The sequence below is a fragment of the Humulus lupulus genome, chromosome 1 (genome assembly GCF_963169125.1).
Source record: "Humulus lupulus chromosome 1, drHumLupu1.1, whole genome shotgun sequence".
Taxonomy (NCBI): Eukaryota; Viridiplantae; Streptophyta; class Magnoliopsida; order Rosales; family Cannabaceae; genus Humulus; species Humulus lupulus.
Genome location: NC_084793.1, coordinates 78,481,207 through 78,508,026, shown reverse-complemented (window position 1 = coordinate 78,508,026; position 26,820 = coordinate 78,481,207). Strand labels below are relative to the sequence as shown.

The window sequence follows — 26,820 nt, the reverse complement described above, 5'->3', positions numbered from 1 at the left end:
AGGCGTGCAAGTTTGTAGGTGCCCGGATGAAGGACTTCTTCGATCTGGTAAGGTCCTTCCCAATTAGGTCCGAGTACTCCAGCAGTGGGGTCGCGGGTATTTAAGAAAACTCATCGTAGCACCAAGTCACCGACGTTGAATTTTCTTTCTTTAACTTTGGAGTTAAAGTACCGGGCGACTTTTTGCTGGTAAGCAGCAACTCGGAGTTGGGCCTTCTCCCGTATCTCGTCAATTGAGTCTAGGGACTCCATCATTAGTTGGCTGTTCTGGTCCTGGTCGTATGTTAGGCGTCGATGTGAGGGGGGATCTAACTCGACAGGTAACATAGCTTCATATCCGTAGGCCAAGGAAAATGGGGTATGACCTGTCGCTGTTCGGTGAGATGTTCTATACGACCAAAGGACTTTAGGTAGCTGCTCTGGCCATGCCCCTTTAGCATCTTCAAGCCTCTTTTTCAGGGTATCTTTAAGAGTTTTATTCACGGCTTCGACCTGCCCATTTTCTTGGGGATGCGCAACTGAAGAAAAGCTTTTAATAATTCCATGCCTTTCGCAGAAGTCAGTGAATAAGTCACTGTCAAATTGGGTTCTGTTGTCTGAAACTATCTTTCGGGGCAAACCATAGCGGCAAACAATGTTCTTGATGACAAAGTCAAGAACTTTCTTGGTCGTTATGGTGGCGAGTGGTTCAGCTTCGGTCCATTTAGTGAAGTAATCGACTGCCACGACTGCGTACTTTACTCCTCCTTTCCCCGTAGGTAGGGATCCAATCAAATCTATTCCCCACACCGCAAAAGGCCACGGGCTTTGCATCTATTTCAATTCGTTTGGAGCTGCTCGTGGAATCTTGGAAAATCTTTGACATTTATCGCATCTTCTTACAAACTCCATCGAATCCTCGTTCATAGTTGGCCAGAAGTAGCCTTGCCTCAGAATCTTCTTTGCCAAACTCTGCCCCCCAGCGTGATCCCCGCAGAAGCCTTCATGCACCTCTTTCATGAGTTCCTTAGATTTTTCTGGAGTAACGCATCTGAGTAGTGGCATTGAATATCCTCTTCGGTACCTAATACCATCGACCAGTATGTATCTAGCGGCTCGCCTTTGTAGATTTCTGGCTTTGTTTCTATCGGCTGGTAGCACACCGTTCGTCAGATACTCCAAGTAAGGTGCCATCCACGTATCCTCCATTCGAATCTCCATATTGGTCTCAACCGCTTGTATGCTTGGCTCACTCAGTCTTTCTACTGGCGCAATGTTCAAGGTGTCAGCATCTTTTGCACTCGCAAGTTTTGCTAAGGCGTCTGCGTTTGAATTTTGATCCCGCGGAATTTGCTGAAGGGTGTATTCCGTGAACTGGGCTAGCAGATCTTTTGTTTTATTCAAGTAGGCCACCATTTTTAAGCCTCGCGCTTGATATTCTCCTAGAACTTGATTCACCACCAACTGTGAATCACTGTAAATATCAAGCGACTTTATGCTCATGTCTTTCGCCATTCTCAATCCAGCGAGGAGTGCTTCGTATTCGGCTTCATTATTTGATGCGGTGAAGTCGAACCTGATGGAGCAGTGAAATCGATGCCCTTCCGGCGTTACCAATAACACTCCCGCTCCAGCGTGGGATTGGTTGGACGACCCATCCGGGAATAACTTCCATGAAGGAGCTTTGTCTTGAGGCTCAGGCGCTTTAGGCTGTTCGCACTGTTCGCTGTCTGGGAGTTCGGTGAATTCTGCAATAAGATCGGCCAAGACTTGTCCCTTTACTGTTGCTCGCGGTGAATAGGTTATATCAAACTGCCCTAGTTCGACTGCCCATTTTAATAATCGCCCAACTGCCTCTGGTTTTTGGAGGACTTGCCGCAAGGGCTGGTCAGTTAAAACTGTGATAGGATGGGCTTGCAAGTAAGGGCGTAGCTTCCTAGAGGCCAGGATTAAGCAATATGCTAACCTTTCAATTGGTGGATATCTCAATTCTGCCCCGATCAGTCTCTTACTAACATAGTAGACTGCTTTCTGCACGCCTTCGTCTTTTCGCACCAGCACCGCGCTAGCAGCAACTTCAGTAATTGCCAGGTAAATAAACAAAGTTTCTCCTTCGATTGGCTTTGATAAGATGGGAGGTTGTGCCATATGGGCTTTCAAGGGCTGGAATGCTTGCTCACAGTCTCCTGTCCATTCAAACTTCTTATTTCCCCTAAGTAGATTGAAGAAAGGGATGCACTTGTCTGTTGACTTCGAAATAAATCTACTTAGGGCTGCGATTCTCCCGGTTAAACTTTGTACATCTTTGATCCTTTCTGGCGATTTCATGTCGATCAGGGCCTTTATCTTGTCGGGGTTGGCCTCGATTCCTCTTGAATTTACAATGAACCCCAAAAACTTCCCTGATCCAACTCCGAAGGAACATTTCAGGGGATTTAACTTCATTTGGTATTTGTTCAATACATCAAAGCACTCTTGTAAATCCCTTACATGCCCTTCTGCCTTTTTAGACTTTACCAGCATGTCGTCCACGTATACCTCCATGTTTACTCCGATCAGCTCCTTAAACATGTGGTTGACTAGCTGTTGGTAAGTCGCACCTGCGTTTTTCAGTCCGAAGGGCATTACTTTGTAACAGTATAAGCCCGTATCGGTCCGAAAGCTGGTGTGATCCTCATCGGGGGGATGCATGCTAATCTGGTTGTAGCCCGAATATGCATCCATGAATGAGAGGATCTCGTGCCCTGCAGTTGCATCGACCAGCTGGTCGATTCTTGGGAGTGGGAAGCAATCCTTTGGGCAGGCTTTATTGAGGTCTATAAAATCCATGCAGGTTCGCCATTTGCCGTTAGGCTTGGGAACCAGCACTGGATTGGAGACCCACGATGGATAAAATGCCACCCTGATGAACCCATTCTCCTTTAATCTTTCAACTTCTTCTTTTAAGGCTCGCGATCTATCCTTATCGAGCAACCTTCTCTTTTGTTGCACGGGTGGAAAAGTCTTGTTTATATTCTGGACATGGCTGATAACTGCAGGATCTATCCCAGCCATGTCTTTGTGCGACCAGGCAAAAACCTCCTGGTTCTTCCGCAAAAATTCCACCAGTGCGTGCTTCGTGGTGGGCTCTAGGTTCTTCCCGACCTTTACGACTCTGGTCGGGTCTTTTTCCTCGAGTTGGACCTCTTCCAGGTCCTCGACGGGTCCAACGTTTTCTTCAAAATCCCCAAAGCGAGGATCTAAGTCTCTATCCTCCTTTGGGCAACACCCTATTTGGTGACTTCATCACCGGATTGGGTTTGTGTATCAACCGCCATCTGCAACCTATCTGAGGCAATGCTCTTTGATGTTCCTTTTTTCGCCTTCGTTATTGAGGCGTTGTAGCACTCCCTGGCTTCTCTCTGGTTTCCCAGCACGCGTCCTACTCCTGCATCCGTTGGGAACTTCATGGCTAAGTGCCACATAAAGATGACGGCCCGTAGATCAACCAGTATAGGCCTTCCAATGATGGCATTGTACGCCGAAGGACAATCGACCACTACAAAAGTGGCGAGTAATGTCCTTGTTACAGGCGCTGTACCTGTCGTCACTGGTAGTCTGATTAATCCTGCGGGGGCGAGTCCTTCCCCAGAGAAGCCGTATATCGTTTGGTTGCAAGGCTCCAAGTCCTTAACGGACAGTTTCATGCGTTCCAGTGTAGACTCATACAGGATATTCACTGAAATTCCTGTATCGACCAGCACTCTCTTCACCATCATGTTGGCCATTTGGATATCCACGACCAATGGATCGGAATGTGGGAACCGGACGTGTTGGGCATCGCCATCAGAGAAGGTTATTTCGCCCTCGTCTGACCGAGCCTTTTTTGGTGCGCGGTCCTCCACAATCATCATCTCGATGTCCTGGTCGTGGCGCAAGGTCCGAGCATATCGTTCCCTGGCCTTTCTGCTATTTCCCGCGAGGTGCGGGCCTCCACAGATGGTTAAGAGTGTGCCAGTCACAGGGGCAGGCTGTAAGGGTGGCGAGCGTTGGCACGTGGGAGCCTGCTCGTTGCTACCCGGAGCTTCTCGTTGGGAATTTCCCGAGGCCCGTACGTATCTCCTCAAGTGTCCTTGTCTAATAAGGAACTCGATTTCGTCTTTCAGCTGGTTGCATTCGTTGGTGTCATGTCCGTAGTCGTTATGGTAATGACAGAACTTGGTAGTGTCCCTCTTCGAAATATCCTTTCGAATGGGGCCAGGTTTTTTATAAGGCACACTAGAGCTTGTGGCCTGATAAACCTCTCCCCGAGACTCAACGAGGGCAGTGTAGTTAGTGAACCGAGGTTCATAACAGTTACCCTTCACTCGTTTATTGTCGGAGGTGGAAGGCTCGTTATACGGTCGTTTTCCACCATTCTTGTCATTGTCGTTGCCGTTGCCTTTGCCGTTAGGTTTGGACCCATTGGCGGCTTAGGCGGGCTCGGATGCTTTCTTATCCTTGCCAGAAGGCTTTCCATCGTCGGCAATGGCATCTTCGAGCTTGATGTAACGATCAGCTCGGTCTAGGAATTCCTGGGTAGTTCTTACTCCTTCCTTTCGAAGGCTTTTCCAGAGAGGGGAGCGACGCCTAACCCCTGCGGTTATGGCCATCATTTTGCCTTCGTCTCCCACCGTTTTTTCTCCAGCTGCTGCTTGCATAAAGCGCTGAATGTAGTCCTTCACTGATTCTCCATCCTGCTGGCGAATTTCAACCAGCTGGTTTGCTTCGGTCGGATGCACACGACCTGCATAGAACTGTCCGTAAAACTCCCTTACGAACATTTCCCAGGAAACTATGCTTGCGGGCGGAAACTTAAAAAACCATTCCTGCGCGGCTTCAGAAAGTGTTGCAGGGAAGATCCTGCACCGAGCGTCTTCAGACACTTTCTGAATGTCCATTTGTATTTCAAACTTATTGACATGAGACACTGGGTCTCCGTACCCGTCAAAGTTTGGAAGTGTAGGCATTTTGAACTTGCTTGGAGTTTTTGCATTAGCTATCCTCTGTACGAAAGGAGTGTCTTTCCTCCTATCGTGGTCGATATAAGATGTCCTTCCCCTGACCAGCTGTTGCACGGCTTGATTGAGGGCATCTATCTGGGCGTGTACAGCGGTAGGAATTGCTGTGGCCTCTGTTGCTGGGGGGACGTTCTTGCCATGCCGCTCGCGGCGATCGTTGAGTACGTCTCGCAAATCCTCGTCTCTTCTCCGCTGCTCGCTACCCCCAAGCCGGTTGAAGACATTATTTTTCTTGGGCTGCCCCCCAGCATCCCGTCTATTGGGTTGGTCATCTTGAGGTACCTGGCTCCCGCCTTTACCTTTTTCCTCATTCCTTCGGCCAGCGTTTCCCTTGCCTGAGTCGGCCTCATTATATCCATGGCCATCTCTGAACCTTGATTGGCTATGGTGGGATCGACTGTTCCCTCGATTTCCATCCCTGGCCGAAACGTCCCGAACGTTAGAGGGCGGCCTGCGCTGGTCGTTGTGTCCCTGGGCATTATCATGCTGCGGGGGACCCCAGACCGCAGAGCCTAACTCTGAGTTCCTCCTGTTACCAGGGGGATACTGATCTATGTTCGGTAGGTATGGATCATCGCCCCTACGGCATCTAGGACTACGAGGCTGATGCTCGGCCCTATTCTGCCTCTGTTGCGGGGGATTACTGCGACCAGCCTAGGATGGAGGCTGTGCCTCAGGGTCCATCGGGACATCGTCATGGGGCACCTGAGGCTGCTCGGGCCTTTGTGAACTCAAGGGTTGGATTGGTGGGCTAGGATTTGGACCCCTCTGGGGTGGCCCATTGACAGGTTGGTCAGGCTGCGAAACAAGTGCGGCCTGATTCCTAGCCAGTTGCAAGGCTGCCTCGAGGGCTGCCATGGCTTCGATCTGGCGGCGGTCCATCTCCACCTGCCTTTCGCTTAACTCCGCGCGCTGCCGTTCAATCTCCTGCTGCTGTCGTGCCATAACTTCGGCAGCTGTCTCTTGACTGGCTTTCAGATTAGCCAGCTCTTCCTGCAGCGCTCCCAGAGTACTCTTCAGCGTCGCATCATCCATTTATTCCTCCTCAAAATCTAAATGTGGCTCATCCTCAGCCACGCTTGCAGGAGGAGGAGGAGGTGGCGGGTTTGACGGTGCCGCGGCGGCCGCCTGTCCAGTTTTCCTTGCAGTTTTCGCCATTGATTTTCTCAACAATGATAAATCAAGCTCTCAATGAAAGCACCAGAATGTTGACCCAGATTTTGGTCAACTGACACGGAGTCAGAATATGCTTGATGTGAATGAATGTGTTGACAAGAATCAAATGACAAAAAGTAATAAGAACACGATATTTTATAGTGGTTCGGCCCCAGAATCTGGTAATGACCTACGTCCACTTAGACTGCTATTGATATAAGAATCAAAGGAGTGATCAAAGAACAAGGGTTCAATGAGTTTCACTAACCTCTGAAGAACAATACAATATTCCAAGGAGAATTATTCTAGTCTCAAATAATTCAAAAGCCAAAAGTCTCTCCCTTGAGCTATCTTTTTCTATTTATAGGCTCAAGGGGGATTACATGATTTTGTTGCCGATATTCTCTCCTAAATAATCGGATACTCAGGAGATTGTGTGAGTTAAATTCGGGATCTACAAAGATCATTATAGTAATATTACATTGTATGCGGAACCATCGACCAGACTGGTCGCAGGTAAGACTGGGATGCTTATTACTTCTAATACGTCTTCTGGTCGATACACTAGCAGAGCTCTTCCAGGTGTCAGCCACGTGTCCAGGATCAGTTGCCACGTCATCAATGCCAATTTTTTGGATAACAAAAGATAAGATTTTTCTTCACTATTCTAAATTATAATTTCAAAGCATTTAATGTAAATCAATCTAATGAAATAACAAATAAATCAATGAAAATTATTTATAAGGAAAAACATAATATTTTTGTTCTAAACATGAATGTGTACAATTTAATGACACATCTTACACAAAGAATATTATGTTTTGTTGCACTAATGAAGAAAAAAGTGTAAATATGTGCTAACAATCCGAAATACATGATATTTAAGATGAAAGAAGATATTTGAAGAAGAAAATTCCATAAACTTTGTTGCACAAAATGAGAAATCAACATACAAAATAAATACTATCTAGTTACATATTGTTTCATTATTACTTTAATAATCTTAAAAAGATTAGAAACACATAACTAGAATAGCAAATACAAACTAAAAATTACAAACATAAATAGGAAAATTTGGAGGATGAACCCCCAAATTTTTCCTCTAAAAATACATAGAAAATAACCAAAAAGAAGAAGAAGATGAAGAGAATAGAGATGTTTTGAAATGTGTAGAATTTTCGGTATGGTAACTCTCCCTAAAATTGACACCCCTAAATGGTCTTCAAAACTCCCTATTTATAGCCAAAATGAGTATATTAAAATAATCATTTTAAATTAATTAAATTGATTAAATTAATAATAATATGGAAAATATGGGTAAATTATAGGATGTAATGATGATGTTTTGGGGTAAAATGTGTAGAAAAGTTTGGGTAAAAAATTGGTATTTTTGGCAAAGGGGACAAGGGTACAAAAGTGTATTTGTTGGGCTCCATGAGAGAAAAAGCAGCTAGGTGGCAGGCCTAGGCTGGAAGAGAAGGGCTGGCATTGTGCCTGGGGTGTTGGGCCTTGGGAGCTGGTGCTTCGGTGGGATGTTTCTGACGCCAGGGAGTTTGAACGTGGCTGATGGAGTATATAAGCAAATTTCCCTCAAATGAATGAATTGGCTGGAGGAGGTAGTGTGATGGCCGAATGGGCTGGAGTGGGCCTTGGGTGAATTTGGTCTTGCTTCTCAAAAATGCCACATTTTCCTTCTCTTTTTTAGCTTCTTTTCAAGAGAAAAAGTGCCTTAAATTCCCTACAAAATAAATATAAAATAAATCATAATAAAATATTCTTAACTATAAAATAAATCAATTTAATTCTTTGAAAAAATTAATTATAACTTAATTTATATTTAACATTTAATTTCAATAATACAATATTTTTTTACCTCAAACTAAACAACAATAATTCAAATAATTAAATATAACATTTTACAACAAAATAACTATAAAAACACACAAAAATATATAAAATCAAAATAAACCCAATAAATTCAAAATTACTTTAAAACTTAATAAATCAATTAAAAACTCAAGAATTAAGCAACAATTAGCACATAAAAGTGGTAAAATAACTCTATTTTGTAGAGTTATCACACCCCCAAACTTAATATTTTGCTAGTCTTCGAGCAAAAGAAAAATTGAAAACATACACACTTTTTTTTAATTGGTGATGTCAAATGTTTAACTCAAAAAATACATAATGGAAATAGTTAAAAGAAAATCACAAATAAAAGTAAAGCTTATGTAATTAATTTGAAAAGTTCAAATTATTTTCAAAATAGATATTTAACATGCAAAAACAAATCTATCATCAAATCTTCATGTGAAAATTTAGACAAGCCTATGCAAACAAAAATAAATTAAACCTCAAGAGATAATCAAGCAAATTCTAGGATTTTTCAAATTTTTTTTTTAGAGATTTAAAGAACTTAATGTTTAAATAAACTATATCCAAATATCACAAATTCGAATTGAATAGAAAAGTGACATATTATGACAAATATATATTTAAACAAAACTAACTTAAAAATTAAAAGTAAAGCTTAATAATTATTTATATTTTTTTAAGAACTAAGAACAATTTCAATCATAATTCTTATCATTAGAAAATGAAAATCACCAATTTTTTTTTTCAAACAAAACAAAGAAAATAATTTTTTTAACATTATATAATAAATGAAAATCACATAAAAACAAATAAAGATTTTTTTTTTTTTTTAATTTTACAACAAATGAAAAACATGCATAAACAAAAAGAAAAACACATAAACACTACGAAAAACACATACACACTACCCCCAAACTTAAATGAAACATTGTCCTCAATGTTTAATAAAATTGAAAAAATTAAGAAATACTCCCTTTGATGAATACTCCTTGATTTTGCTCTTTCGTTTTCTTCTCTTCTTTTCTTTTTGGGCAAGAAGTTTCCTTCAAGCTTTTGGAAAAACATGAAACAAAACACACACACACACAACAAGTGAAATATAAAATGAAACATTAAAGTATGGGTTGCCTCCCACAAAGCGCTTTAGTTTATAGTCTTTAGCTCGACTATAATTTTTTTTCAACCTACACCCAATCGATGGTATAAAATTTCATTAGTAGGGTGAGTTATGATTTTGATGCAAATGCCATAAATAATAATTGATAACATCACACCTACAAGAAAATTAGAAATATGCAATTTTAATGGAATATCAATAAAATAAGAAAATTGCATATCTATATTAGACTCATTTTCATTTTGAGTAAATATACAAATTTGTTCATTTATGGGCTCTTGAGATATAATTATATATTTTTCATTTTCCTCATGAGCCTCGAAAATTATTTCATCCAACTCTTTGGTTTTATTAGGGGGTTGGGTGCATATTACAAGTTTTTCAACAACTTCATTCTCCTTTTCATTTTCAATTTGACTATTTGGATTGGGAATGGGTTGGTTGGGGTAAACTTATTTTTCCGACTCTATAACAGTTGCAAGTTGTCCTACTATTGTTTCAATTTTTGAGATCGATTGAGTTTGGACTAGTAAGATTTGGTAGGTTGATTGCATGAACTGTTGTAGGGTATCCTCTAAAGATGGGCTCGTTTCTTGTTGAATGAGATATGATAGGTCGGATTGGGCATGACTTGGATTAGGCATGTTGAATTCATGCCCTTGAATCATTTGAGATTGGGTATGACTCCATGAAAAATTTGGATTATAGGTGGGGGCAAATGAGATATCAAATGATTCATGCATATCATACATATTATTAGTTTCTCCATAATTAAAATTTGATTGCTCATAATAGTTGTACTCAGAATTCCAACTATAATTAAAATAATCTATTTCAAGAGATATATATATATTTTAAAAAAAATCAATTAAAACATAAATTAAAAAGAGTACTAAACACAAAAATAAAATAAATAAAATTAAGATAACATAAACAATATTAAAAAATGAAAACAAGAGCTAGGACAAGATTTAAGTTTTTTTTTTCTTTTTTTTCAAGTTTTCTTTTCAAGTATATTTTTTTTCACAATAATATGATAGAGGATAAAGAAAAATAAGGCAAAATTAAATAAGACTATCCAAATTTAGGCAAGAGTAGGGAGGCATAGCATACCTTCAACCATAACTAAAATAAGGTAAAAATTAGGAGGCACAAGTACCATCAACTAAAATATAAGATAGTAGACTAGGAGGCAAAATTGCCATAAACTAGTAACTTGTAAAAATTAAAAAAAAAAAATAACAACAAGATAAATTACATCAAAATTAGGAGGCACAAGTGCCATCACCTAAAAAAAACAATAAATATAGAAATATAAGTATATATTTTTTATGGGTGGTAGAACCGTCCAAAATTTTCTTTTTATCTTTTTTTTTTTTAGTTTTTATATAAATATAAATATATATTTTTTTATATTTTTGTATATATAGTTTTTTTTTCTTTTTCTTTTAAGTGCAAAAATTAAAATAACTAGTAGAAGAATTTACTAACCTTGAGATAAATTTTATTTCTTCTTTCTTGCAACTCCCCGGCAACGGCGTCAAAAACTTGATGGACCCAAAGCAGGTATGTTTTAAAGATTTATACTCGCAAGCACACGAATCGTATATAAAATATAGTGTTCGTGTTAGCACGAGATCGAACCCAAATGAGTTGTCTAAAATCGAAAAGAAAACTATTTTAAACCAAAATTAATAAATTCTAAACTATTTTCCTTCTCTTTTTTAGCTTCTTTTCAAGAGCAAAAGTGCCATAAATTCCCTACAAAATAAATATAAAATAAACCATAATAAAATATTTTCAACTATAAAATAAATTAATTTAATTCTTTGAAAATATTAATTATAACTTAATTTATATTTAACATTTAATTTCAATAATACAACATTTTTTTACCTCAAACTAAACAACAATAATTCAAATAATTAACTATAACATTTTACAACAAAATAACTATAAAAACACACAAAAATATATAAAATCAAAATAAACCCAATAAATTCAAAATCACTTTAAAACTTAATAAATCAATTAAAAACTCAAGAATTAAGCGACAATTAGCACATAAAAAATGGTAAAATACCTCTATTTTGTAGAGTTATCATTAAGCTCAAGCTTTTAATGACCCTTACGCATCGGAAGTCGAAGTAGAGTAATGCGGGATTGCTCTTAGATAAGAGGTCACCTATGTGAGAAAGAAGTGGAGCCTCTTAGAAGGAGAATTGTGGGGGCTCAATTCTCTAAAACCTGTCACAGAACTAAGCAGATGTTCACAGCCAAAATGAACACAACCAAGAGAACTGAAACTATGCCAGAAAGATATCTATGTGAGATATATCATCGTTTACACAAACGACAGAACAGTTCAAAGACATCACGTCCACTGATCAGTTAGTAAAGTCAATATATTCTCATAAGGGAAGGTTAAAAGGCTAACACACCTATCCTGCGCAGGTATCAATCAGAGAACTCTATCACCTTGTGGCATCGAGTCGTGTCGAGTCATTGTTTCTTAATGTTAATCAATTTCATTCATGTGGGGGATTGTTGGAAAAAAATTGAGTGAATGAGAAATTGATGCATAAAATGATAATGATTCAGTAAATCAAATTGATTAAAGATGAGATTATCTGAATATTTTGTGATTTATTCTGATTGATTTTGGCATATCACTTTGGTCAAAATTGAGATATCAGAATATTATGTGATTAACTCTGATTGATTGTAAGAAAATCACTTTGAGTAACAACTCATATCACCAGAATAAGTGTGATTAATTATTATTGATTTTCAGAAAATCACTTTGGGTAACTGCAAATATTACCATAATAACTTTGATTGATTTTCATAAATTAAGATTCCAGATTTGTTGGATATTTGGGCATTAATGCACTTGATTCTCACACATTTTCAACTCTCCATGAAGCTTATAAAAGGAGGCTTCTCCTCTAATTCTAGGAGGCATAGATACAGAGTATCAGACACTTAGTCTTTTTCTCTCTTCAGTCTCTGTAGTATTTTCTGGTGATAGATGAAATGTTTGTTTCGAGTTCGCCTAAGTAGACACTATGGTGCTTTCGTCCTGCTTGATGGTTGTTGTATCCTAGGAAGTGGTTGCTCACGAATCCTCTAGCACCATTCAGGTAGAGGGACAAAATCAGCTTTAAGGAAAACACGTTTTGTGTGCCTCAGCTTTGGTTTATTCTTTATACTGTATTTTTTGTATTTTTATTTTTTAATTAAATATATTAATATATATATATTTTGTTCTTCTCCATTATATTATTTCTAACAATATCAAGATTTACAAATCTATTTTCACTGTGAGACAAGACAAGTGATGTGTTGCTCCCTACTATCATCAAGGAAAATAATGAAATTAAAATTAATTATAGCTCTTCGCGAATCATATATATTGATAAGTGCTCCACGATTATATGACAAAAAATCAATTGTATAGCTAAAGCTTTTTCTCCTTACTTCCTCATACTATCACAGGCACCACCATATAAATTTAATTGGGAAATTTCATGTTATATGGATGATAACTTAGTGAATTTTTATAATATGCTAACATAAGTTACTATCCCAAATATATGACAATTTTAATTTTTTAGAAAAAAATACCCCTAAATTTAAATACTCATTTTCTCTCTCAATTCAAACTCTCTCTCTCTCTAACATCTCTCATTCTCTCACTCTCTATTTCATTCTAGTTTTGTAGATCTAAAAAAAATAGCAAAATTAAAAAAAATAATCATCTGAAACAGACATTTGAGTGAAAAAATATGAACCTTCAAAGTTTTCGTCAAATTTCAATGCAAATCATCGAAACAACATCGTTTTGGCCAAAAAAAATCAAGTTTTCATGATTGCATTGCAATAATATCGAAACACCATTGATTTTGCATAAAAACATCATCATTTTGCCCAAAAAAAACAAGTTTTCATGATTGCATCGCAAGAACATCGAAATACTATTGATTTTGCATCGAAATTACATCGAAACACCATCGAAAAAGCATCGTTTTGGCCAAAAATCAAATTTTCATGATTGCATCGCAACAACATCGAAACACCATCGATTTTGCATCAAAAAAGCATCATTTTGGCCAAACAACAAGTTTTCATGATTGCATCACAAGAGCATCGAAACACCATCAATTTTTCATCAAAATTGCATCGAAAAAACATCGTTTAGGCCAAAAATTAAATTTTCATAATTGCATCGCAACAGCATTGAAACACCATCGATTCTGCATCAAAATTGCCTCGACATTGTATCGAAAAAAATATTGTTTTTGCCAAAAATCAAGTTTCATGATTGCATCGCAAGAGCATCAAAATTGCATCGATTTTGCACCAAAAAGGCATCGTTTTGATGCAATTTAAATAATTTTTTAAGGTGGTTCGATGGAATTTCGATGCAAAATCGATGATGTTTCGATGCACTTGTGATACAATCATGAAAACTTTTTTTTTACCAAAACGATATTTTTTCAATGCAAAATGGATGGTGTTTTGATATTGTTGCGATACAATCATGAAAATTTGATTTTTGAACAAAATGATGCTTTTTCGATGCAATTTCGATGTTCTACACTGAAACTAAACGAAAATTTTGGTGGTTCATTATTTTGTCACTCAAATGTCAGTTTCAGATGACTTTTTTTTTTTAATTTTTGTATTTTTTTCAAGATCTACAATATTAGAATGATAGAGAGAGTGAGAGAATGAAAGATGTTAGAGATAGAGAGAGTTCAGATTGAGAGAGAAAATGAGTGTTTGAATGTTAGGGGTATTTTTGTCAAAAAATTTGAAATTGTCATATATTTGAGATAATAACATATGTTGGCATATTAATAAATTTTACTAAGTTATCATGCATATAACATGAAATTTCCTATTTAATTTCACTTTTTTTTAAAATATATATATTCTTTTACAAAATAATTACAATTTTCATGTTTTACAATGTAGAAATTTGGAGTATTTTTAAAAATGTAAGACTTCTACTATTTTTTACATCCTTCCCAGAATTAACTTGCTTCTTTAGAAAAAAAAAAACGTAACAAAATTTAAAGATTTTGGTATACAATTGTTCGACTCTAATCCTAGTCCACATTCACCAAACCAATGCATAAAAAGTTAAGGATGTTAGTTCTATTTCACTTATATATTGTAGTTGGAGAGAGTATTCATCAACAGAAATATGGCTGATTAAGTCATAAAATACTCTTATAATATTCATATTCAGTTATATACTACATTTTCTTCAACTCTTCCAGTTTTGACTGATGAAGTTTTTTATCGGAAAAAAAATAAAATCTTCACTCATCAAATACGTAATCCCCCCGTTGAACATTATAATAAACACACCCATTTGGAAGATCCATCAAACCAAACACAACAGTTTTAATTAATTTTTTCTCCTTTTATAATTAAAACTAATACAACTAATAACCATAGTGGTCGGCGTTAAAGTCATCGGAACAGCCTACTCAATAGCCACGATGCGAGTCATGGCTTGTCTTTATGAAAAGGATCTTGATTTCGAACTTGTTCCCTTTAACTTTAGTACTGGCGAACATAAAAGGGAACCCTTCGTTTCTCTCAATGTTAGTATGAACACTTTGGCACCAATTCTACTATTATTTTTTTTTTTTATCAAGAAGAAAATTGAATTTTATTAAACAAAACAGTCAATACAACTTGAGAACCATACACTCAAGAACAAACACTCAGAACAGCCAGCTAAAAAACCAGCACAGCCACTCTCTTAATTACATTGAAGTTTCCTTATATACATTTGCTCTTGTACAGAAATCTTCCTATTATTAACTAAGTATAGTCTGTATTTAACTATGTTCATTACTTCCTTAGCTAGGCTAGCAGCTGTCAAAGAATAATCATCAAAATCTATTTCTGTTCCGCCATATGCTGTAAATAACAGCAGCCACTACCATGTTCATGATTGAAGCCATTGCTCCATGCCGATCTCTAGCCAGCCAGACACCCCAGCCTCTGAAGTCATTGGGCCAAGCTTTGAATCCTAACCAGTCAAAGATAAGATTAAGAATCTGCTTAGAGAGGCAGCATTCAAAGAAGAGGTGAGGGTGACTCTCAAGGTGACTCCCACAGACAGGGCAAAACAGGTTTGTCACCTGAATATGTAACCGGGTTAAGTTATCCCTGGTTGGAAGCTGAGCATTAACCACCTGCCAAAGTAAAAACCTGTGCTTAGGAAGGGTAAGCTTACACCAGACTGCATGATAATAGTCCACCCGTTGCTGATGTAAAGAGCTATTGTAAAGCTTTGAAGGCTGAAATCTCCCAAGATAACCAGCAGCAAGAATCGCAGCATGACTATATTTTTCCTTTAAATGGCATAGCTTCCTTCAATACCACCTACAATCAGACTTCAGGGTGTAATTCCAAAAGTTAAAACCTTTCAGATAAGTTGCGTTGATCCATTTTACCCATACAACTTTAGGCTTTTCAGAGATAGCCCAAATATACTTAGCTAATATAGTTCTATTCCAGCTGGCTCCATCTCTAAAACCGAGACCTCCATAGGCTTTAGGAAGGCAAACCTTCTGCCAAGAAGCAAGATGCAGCTTACTTCTATGCCCAGAATTACCCCAAAGAAAGCTACGACACAGTTTCTCAATCTCCTTAACGATACTCTGAGGTAAATCAAAGATACTCATCTAGTAATTACGAAGCCCGAAAAGAACTGAGTGAATGAGTTGCATTCGGCCAGCAAAGGAAAGATGCCTGCTAGTCCAAGACTGAAGTCTCAATCTGATTTTCTGAAGAATAATTTCACAGTCTTCATGTCTCCATTTAGTTGGTCTCATAGGCACCCCAAGGTACTTAAGTGGAAAGGAACCTTCAGGGAGTTGAATCTCTTAAGCAATATGTATTCTCTCTGTGGCAGTGACACCTCCAAAAAATATATGAGATTTTGTAGAATTTATAGAGAGCCCAGTAGCAGCACTAAATTCCACAAGAACCTCCTTAAGAATGCTAACAGCTGAATGAGTACCTTTACAAAATAAGATCAAATCATCCGTAAAGCAAAGGTTTAGGAGCTTTAGGCTTTTGCACATAGGGTGATATCTGAAGGTAGAGTTAAGAGCAGCTAATTGAAGGCTCCTTGTCAAATACTCCATTATAAGCACAAACAAAAGAGGAGACATAGGATCTCCTTGCCGTAGCCCCTTCTTGCCTTTAAATTTGCCTTGAACTCTACCATTCATGAGCAAAGAGTAGGAAGTATTCCGCAAACAGACCATAATCCATCCTATAAATTTCATAGGAAAACAAAGAGCCCTTAATAGTTCCTCTAGAAACTGCCAATCTATTGTGTCATAAGCCTTACTTAGATCAATCTTGATTGCACATCTAGGTGAAGTAGAGGTCATCCCATAGTTTTTGATAAGGTCCTGAAAAATCATGATATTATGAGCTATAGAACGACCCCTAATAAAGGCTCCCTGGTTCAGCTGAATGAGCACAGGAAGAACTAAAGCCAATCTCGAACATAAAAGCTTGGCAATACATTTGTACAATGTAGAGCAACAAGCTATAGGTCTGTAGTCTATAGCTCGGGATGGATTAGCCACCTTGGGGACCAACGACAAGGTAGTTTCATGAAGCTCAGAAGGGAAGCTCCCTGTGTCAAAGCATTGACTGATGGCTGAGCAAACTTCATCCCCTATATCCTCCCAGATAGCCTTGAAAAAGCTCGTACCAAAACCATCAGGTCCCAGGGATTTTGTTATAGGAATACCAAATAATGCATCACGGATTTCCTTACAAGAAAAAGGTTTTAAAAGCAGCAGTTGTTGATCAACTGAGAGCTTGGATCCCATCTCTATACACTGCAAATTTATCCTGCCAGTAGCAGAACTTGGGCTCCCCAAATAGCCTCTGAAATGCTCAACAAAGTGAGAAACAACTTCAGGAAAATTATCTACTAAATTACCTTGATCCGTGATATAGGAAACAATACCATTTCAGCTCTACGTTTCGTCAAATAAGCATGAAAAAAAGAAGTGTTCATATCTCCCTGCCTCAGCCAAGTTATTATACTTCTTTGAGTTAAGAAACTGTGATACATTTTCTCCTGAACCGAAAAAGCTGCAGTAGCTACCTTCACATCTTCCTGAAAACTATATTCATGAGGGTGAGATTGAGCTTGAAGTTGAGCTTCTTGGTAATTCTCCTTAGCCTTGTGATAGTTCAACCCAATGTCACCAATATTTTCTCTGTTAAACCTTTTTAATCGATGCTTCAGCCTCAAAGTTTTTAAGTAGATTGCCCTTAAACCAGTAGCCTTTATAGGAATCCTCCACCTGTGCATAACCACCTCATTGAAGTCAATATGCTCTGTCCAACAATTGTACAATCGGAACAGTTTCAAATCCAACTTCTCCATAGGCAGGATGTTAACAACACAAGAGCAATGATCTGAAACAATTTCCCATCTAAAAACAGCAGGGGAATGAGGAAAGAAATCAAGCCAATTCTCATTCATGAAAACATGGTCAATTTTAGAATAGATTCTAGCTGATCCATCTTGGTTATTAGTCCAAGTGAAATAGGGACCTAAACTCTTAAGAGACTCAACATGGTATCCTCAATCCAATGAAGAGAATCAACCAACTCCAAAGCTGAAATAAGTTTCCCTCCAGATCTGTCCATACCAGAGAAAGGAGCATTGAAGTCCCCTAAGATGATCCACGCTTTATCCAAGAAAGATAACCTTTGTAACCCTTCCCATAAACTCCTCCTACCATCTATCGAATTAAGACCATAGACAAAAGTAACATAAAAATCTTGCTTCTGACCAGCCATCTTGACCATGCAATGAACAAATTGATTAGACTCCTCAAGAATCGAAACCCTTACAAAAATCTTCCTCCAAACTATCAAAATTCTGCCTTCAGTGATCGAACTAGTATAAAACTCCTAGTTTGGAAGTTTATGCTCCATGAATTCTATAATTTTATTCCCCTTCATTTTAGTCTCTAAGAAACCACCAACTCCTATTTTATTCCTACTACAAAGATCCTATTTTATTCCTACTACAAAGATCTATAACTGAGTTATACTTGTTAGAATTGTTTAGACCTCTCAAGTTCCAGCTCAATATATTGCAATTATCTATTAGAGGAGATAGAGACGGAATTACCTACTTTGTTACCATTCACTTGCTCTTGAAGCACCTCGAATTTATTCAACTTCTTTTTCCTTGGCCCTGAAAGCTTAGCATTAACATCTGCAACCTGACCTTGTTTAGAATGAGTAGCTACTTGTTTGGGAGTGAGCCAACGTTGGCTATCCTGAGAACCCTTATCTTCAACAGCTTTAGCCAAAGTTTTAGTCTGAGAACCCTCAGTTGTGATGACCTGAACCCCTCCCTCTTCTGTACTAATCAAGACCGTAGGCTCTATAGATTCTGGTTCTGTATTTTCTTTACTCCTCCTGTCCTTCACCTCTTCTTTTGCCATAGTATCCTTTTTGACCCATTGAGTTTTCAGTTCTTTACGACAATCCATCATTGAATGACCAAAACCAGAGCAACTCTTGCACTTAATAGGCAGCCATTCATATTCCACCCCCTGTTCCATGATTTGACCATGCTCATTAAGAAATTGAATGCTTCTAGGGGTATTATCAATAACTTCCATTTCCACAAGAACTCTAGCAAATTGAACTCTTGAGCGCTCCCTAGTAAATTTGTCAACCATTATCGGTTTACCAATCATACTCACAAGAGCACTACGACATTTACTTCCCCAATACTGAAGCCCTAAATCATGTAAACGAATCCATAGAGGAACTGAACGAACAAGGTGAACAGCACTAAGATCCGCAGTCCATGGGCGAATGATAACATGTTTCCTATCAAATTGGAGTATACCATTTTCTAGAACATGATCCCTCGTCGCATCATCATTAAATTTGACGATGGTGAGTCCCATTGTCATTCTAGCTATCTGAGCAATCCCTAGATGACCCCAAACCCTTTTAATGAACCCTTCAAAAACATCAATTGGGGGATTAGCACCAAGAACCATACAGATTACTGCCGAACTCCAATTTGCTGATTGAATTTTGACCTCTTCAGCATCTACCCTTGCATATTTCCGTCCATCCCTACATAATGGTTCTGTGAATTCGAGTTTCTAGTCAGAAAAGGAGATCTTACTTGCCGTAAACTGCTGCCATTGACGGTGAGCTGAAGCCTGAAAATCCCCTTCCTCCACCTTATCCGCCTAGGAAGCCGAATTGGAAATCGAAGTAGGTCTCCCAGCTCCCGTAATATCAATTCCTTGAGATCCATTATCCCCTTCCAATCGGTTCTCTTCGAAATTGAGATTCAAACCCTCATCTCGAACCTCATCCTCTTCATTCAATGCAACAGACGCAGGGCCTTCAATCACCAAACCCTTGGTAACGGAACAACAAGGAGTCTTCTCGTCCTAAATCAGCAGAGTATCTTGCGCTTCTACTCGAATCTCAGGCTTACGTATCAGCTTCTTCTTCGCCATGGAAGAGAACAAACCGAGACTCAGCGTTTTTCCCAAAATACTATTATTATTATTATTATTATTATTATCTAGCTAATTTCTCCTAGTAATCAATTTATGTTATACAGCCTTTTGGTCAAGTTCCTGCTTTTGAGGACGGAGATCTAAAGCTATACGGTTATGTTTTTAAATTTCACTCTCGATTTCTCCTCTTTTTTTACAAAGTTTGATTCACAATCAGAGCTCTCAAAGAAATATATATATATTTGACATGAAATTTTTTATGCAGAATCGAGAGCAATAACAAGATACATTGCTCAAGAGTACATCAACAGGGGAACGGATTTAGTATTCAAGGAACCAAAGATGCAGGCCGTCGAGTCTGTTTGGGCTGAGGTTGAGGGTAATTGTTTTGACCCAGCAGGCATTATTCTAAGGGAATTTTTTAAAAATATGACTTTTATACCATCAATGTGCAAAAATATGGGAGTTATACTTTTCTTAATTTGTATGGGAAATTTATTAAAGAAAAAATTAAAGTATGAGAAACACAATTAGTAGCTAACTAAAATATGGAAATGTCACATTTTTTTATCATAGTTATGTTTTCTTTGATTTTGAAGATAATTTTTTTTTCCATCATTTTTTTATTATTTTTTATTTTTTTTCCTTACTTGTTTTTTCTTCCATTTTTTTCTTTTTCTTTTTTTTTTCTATCAACTTTTTCCTTCATCTTTTTTTCTTTCCATTCTTCTTCTTCTTTTTTTTTTATTCATTTATCTATTTTTTTTTCATATTTTTTCAGTTTTTTCTTCATTTTTGTATTTATTATTTTCTCCTTCCATTTTTTTTTTGTTTTTCACACATATGAGCTTTTTTTTTCTTTTTTTTTCTTCTTCCAATTTTTTCTACCAATTTTTTCATTCATATATTTTTTTCTTTTCATTTTTCCATTATTTTTCCTCTTCTTCTTTTTATTCTTATTTATTCATCTATTTTTTTTTCATTCATCATTTCTTTTATTTTTTTTTTCATTTTTTTACTTATTCTTTTCTCATTCTATTTCTTTTTTTCACACATATATTTTAACATTACATAATTATTCTACTATTTTTTTATTTATTATCTTTTATTATTGTAATTTTTTTTTATAGTTTTTTCCACTATATATAAAAAAAAATTCAAATCAATTTTTTCAGCATTTTCTTTTTACTATAACACTTATAGGAATACCAAAATTTGGAAAGAAAACTAATAAAAATATGAAAACGTGAATGGGTAACTGGTTACCTTCACATTCTTTGTGTGTATATTTCTGATGGTAACTGGTTACTTTCACGTTCTGGTGTGTGTATATTTATGGTTTCTTTATGGTAACTAGTTATTTATGTTACTAAAATCATAGTTACTTCTTCCTTTTTTTAATGAAGTTTTCTTCCATTTTTTCCTTCAAATTTGATGTTTCTTTCCCTATTTAATATGAGTAACTCGTCACCCCTCTTAGGTAACTAGTTACCCCTCTTATGGCAGAAAGTTACTCATCTCAGGATAATTGGTTACCCCTCCTGGTGCATGTTATTTAACCTACCTCTAGAATTTTTTTTTAAGATCAATCAAGTAACTGGTTACCCTACCCAGAATTTGAAAAAAAAAAATGTACAATCTTAAAAAAACATGTTTATAATAAATAAATAATAATTTTAAAAACAATTAATATTACAAAAAAAGAATTTGCAAAACAACCAAAGAAAAATTTAATATAAAATTAATAATATAAAAAAAATAACCTAAAAAAATAATAATTAAATTACAAACATACTCTTCCAAATTTGATTAAAAGTAAAACTATGGTATAAACCAACTTTTATACAAAAATATGGGAAAATAAACCCATAAAAGTGAAAATTCTTAAAAAAAAACCATAAATTAACTTTTTTTAAAAAAAGCCATATTTTTGCACACTTTATTAAAAATCTCATATAAAATGTAATTTCCTCTTATTCTAAGCTGGGAGATGTCGGTGAAGCCCAGATTACTGGGACAAGAAATGGACCAGGCTGCGGTCGACGAAAACGAGGGTAAGCTGGTCCAAGTCCTTGATGTGTACGAGAAGAGGTTGACCAAGTCCAAATACTTGGGCGGCGATCTGTATACGTTGGCTGATCTTCACCACCTACCTACGGCGGAGTATGGACACGAGTGTTAAGATGCTGTTCGAGTCTAGGCCACGTGTCAGTGCATGGTTGGCTAATATCACTGCCAGGCCTGCTTGCGGGAAGGTCGTGGCTTTGAGAAACCAAGCCTTGAAGAAACGTGTTGAATCTGCACAGGAGGGATCACAAAACAAACAGGGAATGATATCTATTTAGTTTGTTTATTTTTTTTTAAGAGAAAAAGAAAAAGTAGTTGTCATTTATGTGGTTGTTATTTTATCTTTTGTCGTTTGCATGACTTACTTGCATTTAGTCGTAGTAGCTTTTCTTTTAATCGTTGTTGTTATTTGTTTGAGACAAATTCTTGTTCTGTTAGAAGTTTCTTGCTGCTGGATCATACATACTCATAATATGTCTTACTTAAAATGATGGTTAGAACTTCTTTTTTTCACATTTTCTTTAGTATGTATGATACGTGATATATGAGTAGAACCAATATCAGAGAAAAATGTTTGTTATTGAATAATCGAAAACATCAGTACACCTGAAATACAATACAAAGCAATATATATATGAAGCAGAAGTTAGTTAGGACTCTAACTAATTAACCATTTGGTCTAACTAATCAACTTAAGCTAACAGAATATACAACTAATTCTAAGAGCCCCCTCAAGATGGAGTGTACAAGTTAAAAACGCCCATCTTGGATACAATTGTAGAAAAAGGGGTAGGGAATAAAGCTTTAGTAAATATATCAACTAAATTGTGTTTGAGACGAAACATGGATGAGTTTTAAGGATCCTTGTTGAACCTTCTCTCGGATGAAGCGGCAGTCTATTTCAACGTGTTCGGTGCGTTCATGATAGACAAGATTCTCACTAATGTGGATTGTTGCTGTGTTGTCACAATAAAGGTAAGCTGGATGATTGTGAGAGATGCCAAAATCCTTTAAGAGAGCAAGGACCCAAGTGACTTCAGATGTTGCATTTGCCATGGCTCGGTATTCAGCCTTTGCTGATGAACGGGAAACTATTTGTTGTTTTTTTTATTTCCACGAGACAAGAGAAGAGCCTAGGAAGATACAATACTCGGAAATTGAGCGTCTAGTGTCTTGACAACTTCCCCAATCAGCATCTGCAAAAAAAGATACTTGAACATTGGTCGTAGATAGACTTGTTTCAGCATATGCTGAAAGGTTGGGAGACGTATCTGATGGGAAAAAAAGGCCCTGACCAGGAGTACTTTTAAGATATTGTAGAATACGCTGTGTAGCTTGTAGGTTAGGTACTCGAGGACAAGTCAAAAATTTGCTTAGGTGATTAACAGCATATGATATATCTGGTCTTGTTATTGTAAGGTAAATGAGTTTCCCAATCAAGCTTCTGTAAATAGTATGGTCTTGAATTGGATCTCCTTTATCTTTGCTAAGTTTTAGATTGGGTTCCATGGGAGTTGAAGCTAGTTTTGCTCCTAGGTACCCTGTTTCTTTTAGTAGCTGAAGTATAAAGGGTCGTTGGGAAATTGAAATTCCTTTCTTGGTTCTGCCGATTTCAAGGCCTAGAAAAAAAACAAAGGGAACCAATGTCTTTTAGTTTGAATTTGGAGTTTAAGGCTTGTTTGAATAGAGTAATGGTAGAGTTATTGTTGCTAGCAACAATGAAGTCGTCTACATATACGAGTACAGCCAAAAAAAGGAAGTTTGTTCTCTTTATGAAAAGAGAATGGTATGATGCGGATTGATGAAAACCATCATGAATAAGTGTGGAACGTAATTTGTCATACCATTGTCTAGAGGCCTGTTTGAGGCCATAGATGCTCTTGGTTAGTTTGCAAACTGAGTTGGGTGGAGCATTGTAACCAGGGGGTATTTTCATGTATACTTCCTCATGTTGCAGCTGGTTTGGAAATTGATATTGCAGCTGGTTTGCTAACTAATATTGCAGCTGGTTTGTTAACTGATGTTGCAGCTGGTTTGGAAACTGATATTGCAGCTGGTTTGGAAACTGATGTTGCAGCTGGTTTGGAGTTGTTAACAGGTATAGCAGCTGGTGTGACAGCTTGTATGTTTATGTTAATTGGTAGGATGGAAGGATTGAAACAATGATCAATTTCTTCCTGAGATGATTGAGACAAAAAGGGAAAAATGGTCTCATGAAAAATTACATCTCTTGAATGATAAATTTGATTAGTTTGAAGGTCAAGTATAGTGTATGCCTTCATACCAGGGGGGTATCCAATAAAAATAGAGGCATGAATTCTTGGTGAAAATTTATGTCTATGAGAATCTAGAGTAGAGCCATAAGCTAAGCACCCAAAACATCTTAAATGATCATAGACAGGAGGTTTGCTATAAAGTATTTCGTATGAAGTTAAGCCTTTTAACAGGGTTGATGGAATTCGGTTGATTAAGTATGTACTGGTCTGAATGATATATGACCAATAAGCTAGGGGTATATGAGATTGGAAACAGAGAGCCCTGGAAACATTTAGAATGTGCTGGTGTTTCCTTTCTACCACTGAATTCTGTTGTGGTCTTTCCACACAAGAGTGATAATGAATGATGCCTTTTGAGGCAAAAAAAGATTGCATGTTCAGCTCCTTAGCATTGTCTGAATGGACAAATTTTATTGGAGTTGAAAATTGAGTGCAAATCATATTGAAAAAAGAAGGTAGGACAGTTTGTGCTTCAGATTTTGTTTTGAGCATATATGTCCAAGTAAACCTTGATTTGTCATCAACTATTGTGAGGAAATATTTATACCCTTCTATGCTAGTTATGTGAAAAGGTCCCCATATATCTATGTGGATCAAATCGAAAATTGCTTCAGTGAAATTGTTGTTAGAAACAAAAAGTAGTTTCTTTTGTTTTGTTAAGTGACATACAGAACAATGGTGATTAGGTTGATAAGAAGAATCAATCTTTTTATTGAATGTATTAGAAATGTACATAGATGGGTGACCAAGACGTTTATGCCAATGGTCTACATTGTTATGATGAAAATGAAAATGAGATTGACTGGAATTAACAAGGGGAGGAATCTCTTGATGCAAAACATAAAGTTTCCCTTGTTTTTTAGCTATCCCAATCACCACATTCTTCGAAGGATCCTGAATAAGACATGTTGCAGATTGAAACAAGATCAAGTTAGAGGTGTTATTGAGATATTCATTGATAGAGAATAGGTTGATCTTGAAATCGGGGACATAAAGTACATTGTGTAAAATGATAGATGAATTGATTTTGACAGAACCAATTTTATGAACTGGCATTTTGGTGCCATTAGGTAAAATAACTTGCTTTGGAAATGAAATGTTAGAAAAAAAAAAGAAAAACAAGATTCACTGTAACAGATGTGGTGAGTGGCACCACTGTCAATTATCCATGAAAGAGAAAAGAACTTATTACCAGCCATGTTTGTAGCAGCGGGTGGAACAACAGGTTCAGGCTTAGGGGCTGCTTGAGTTAGTTGTTGGCTGAGTAGAGAAATGAGCTGTTGGCACTGAGTGGAAAGGTCAGTACGAACTAGTGTGCCTGGAGTTTCATCAGGAAAGGTGCTAGTGGAAGCTTGATTAGTAGCAGCTTTTCCTTTGTCTTGTTTCTTCTTGTCTCCATAACGAGGAGGAAAGCCGTGAATGAAGAAGCATTGGTCCACCAAATGACCTGGTTTGCCACAGTTGGAGCAAGAGGGTCGAGGCTTCTTTGCTCGGGATGAATTGTTCGAAGAAGGAGGACGAATGGAAGAGGCCATTGAAGAAAGATTAGAAGAACCAAGAGTTCTTTGGCATTCTTCTTGAACAATCATGGAAAACACTCTGGATAGGGTCAGAATTGGTTCATTGAGAAGAATTTGAGCTCGTACAGATGAATATGATTCATTCAGACCTGTCAAGAACTGGAGGACCTGGTTTTGATTGTAGTAATCAAGAAGAGCTTTCATTGCACCACAGGTGCAAGTAGTGTTGGGTTGGAAATCTTTGAGTTCATCCCATAAAGATTTTAGTCTGGTAAAATAGGAGGTGACAGATTGATCACCTTGTTGCAGACTTGTGATTTGATTTTGTAATTGGAAAATTCTGGGTCCATTCCCCTCATTGAATCTTTCAGCAAGATCATGCCACATATCAGAGGCAAAACCAAAGAACATTATGCTCTGAGATATTTCAGGGGAAACAGAGTGTAATAACCAAGACATCACCATGTTATTGCAACGAATCCAAGAATTGAGAAGAGGATTACCAGGATTTGGGTGAGGTATTGAACCATCGATACAACCAGATTTGTTTTTCGCAGCTAGGGCCATAGTGATTGCTCGCTTCCATGATTGATAGTTTGCTCCAGTCAGAACAGAAGAAACCAAAATCAACCCAGGGTGATCTCCGGCGCTGAGGAAGAAGGGACTGGATAAGTCTTCATGTGCAGGTCGATCAACTGAGGATTGTAAACGTCGAAGATGAATCGGTGGTGGAATGGAATCACCAGGAGGAAGATCGCCAGGAGAGCCTATTGGATTGGGAATTTCAAAGCCAATATTTGGGCGATTGGGCGGTCTTGTAGTGTGAGTTCTCCGTGGAGCCGTCGATGGAGGATGAGGATTTGCAGCAGAAGGATCATCGAAGATCGGCTAAGATTGGGAGTTCTCAGTGGGATGAATACCATCTTGTGAACGAGTTGTAGGTCTGGCCATGGAAGCAATGCTGGAGCGATTAACTTCTGATACCATATGAGTAGAACCAATATCAGAGAAAAATGTTTGTTATTGAATAATCGAAAACAGCAGTACAGCTGAAATACAATACAACACAATATATATATGAAGCTGAAGTTAGTTAGGACTCTAACTAATTAACCATTTGGTCTAACTAATCAACTTAAGCTAACAGAATATACAACTAATTCTAAGATGATATGCACGTGAGAAAGAGCCTCATCCTACCCATAATAGGAACTTCACAAATAAAAAA

The 26,820-nt window shown here is 37.3% G+C and overlaps 2 protein-coding genes across 2 annotated transcripts; one reads left to right on the top strand and one right to left on the bottom strand.

Moving 5' to 3' along the window:
- Positions 1-14,677: 14,677 nt before the first annotated feature.
- On the top strand, positions 14,678-22,047 carry LOC133811136 (glutathione S-transferase-like). Its single transcript, XM_062246152.1, has 4 exons — positions 14,678-14,782; positions 19,834-19,882; positions 19,995-20,129; positions 21,700-22,047. Exons 1-4 carry the CDS (start codon positions 14,678-14,680, stop codon positions 21,909-21,911), a joined length of 501 nt encoding a protein of 166 aa, XP_062102136.1. The 3' UTR covers positions 21,912-22,047.
- A 2,884-nt stretch (positions 22,048-24,931) lies between these two features.
- On the bottom strand, positions 24,932-26,579 carry LOC133817038 (uncharacterized). Its single transcript, XM_062249425.1, has 3 exons — positions 26,513-26,579; positions 25,265-26,359; positions 24,932-24,966 (listed from the first exon to the last, which is right to left on the bottom strand). The coding sequence occupies exons 1-3, from the start codon at positions 26,577-26,579 to the stop codon at positions 24,932-24,934; spliced, it is 1,197 nt and encodes a 398-aa protein (XP_062105409.1).
- Between the last annotated feature and the right edge of the window lie 241 nt (positions 26,580-26,820).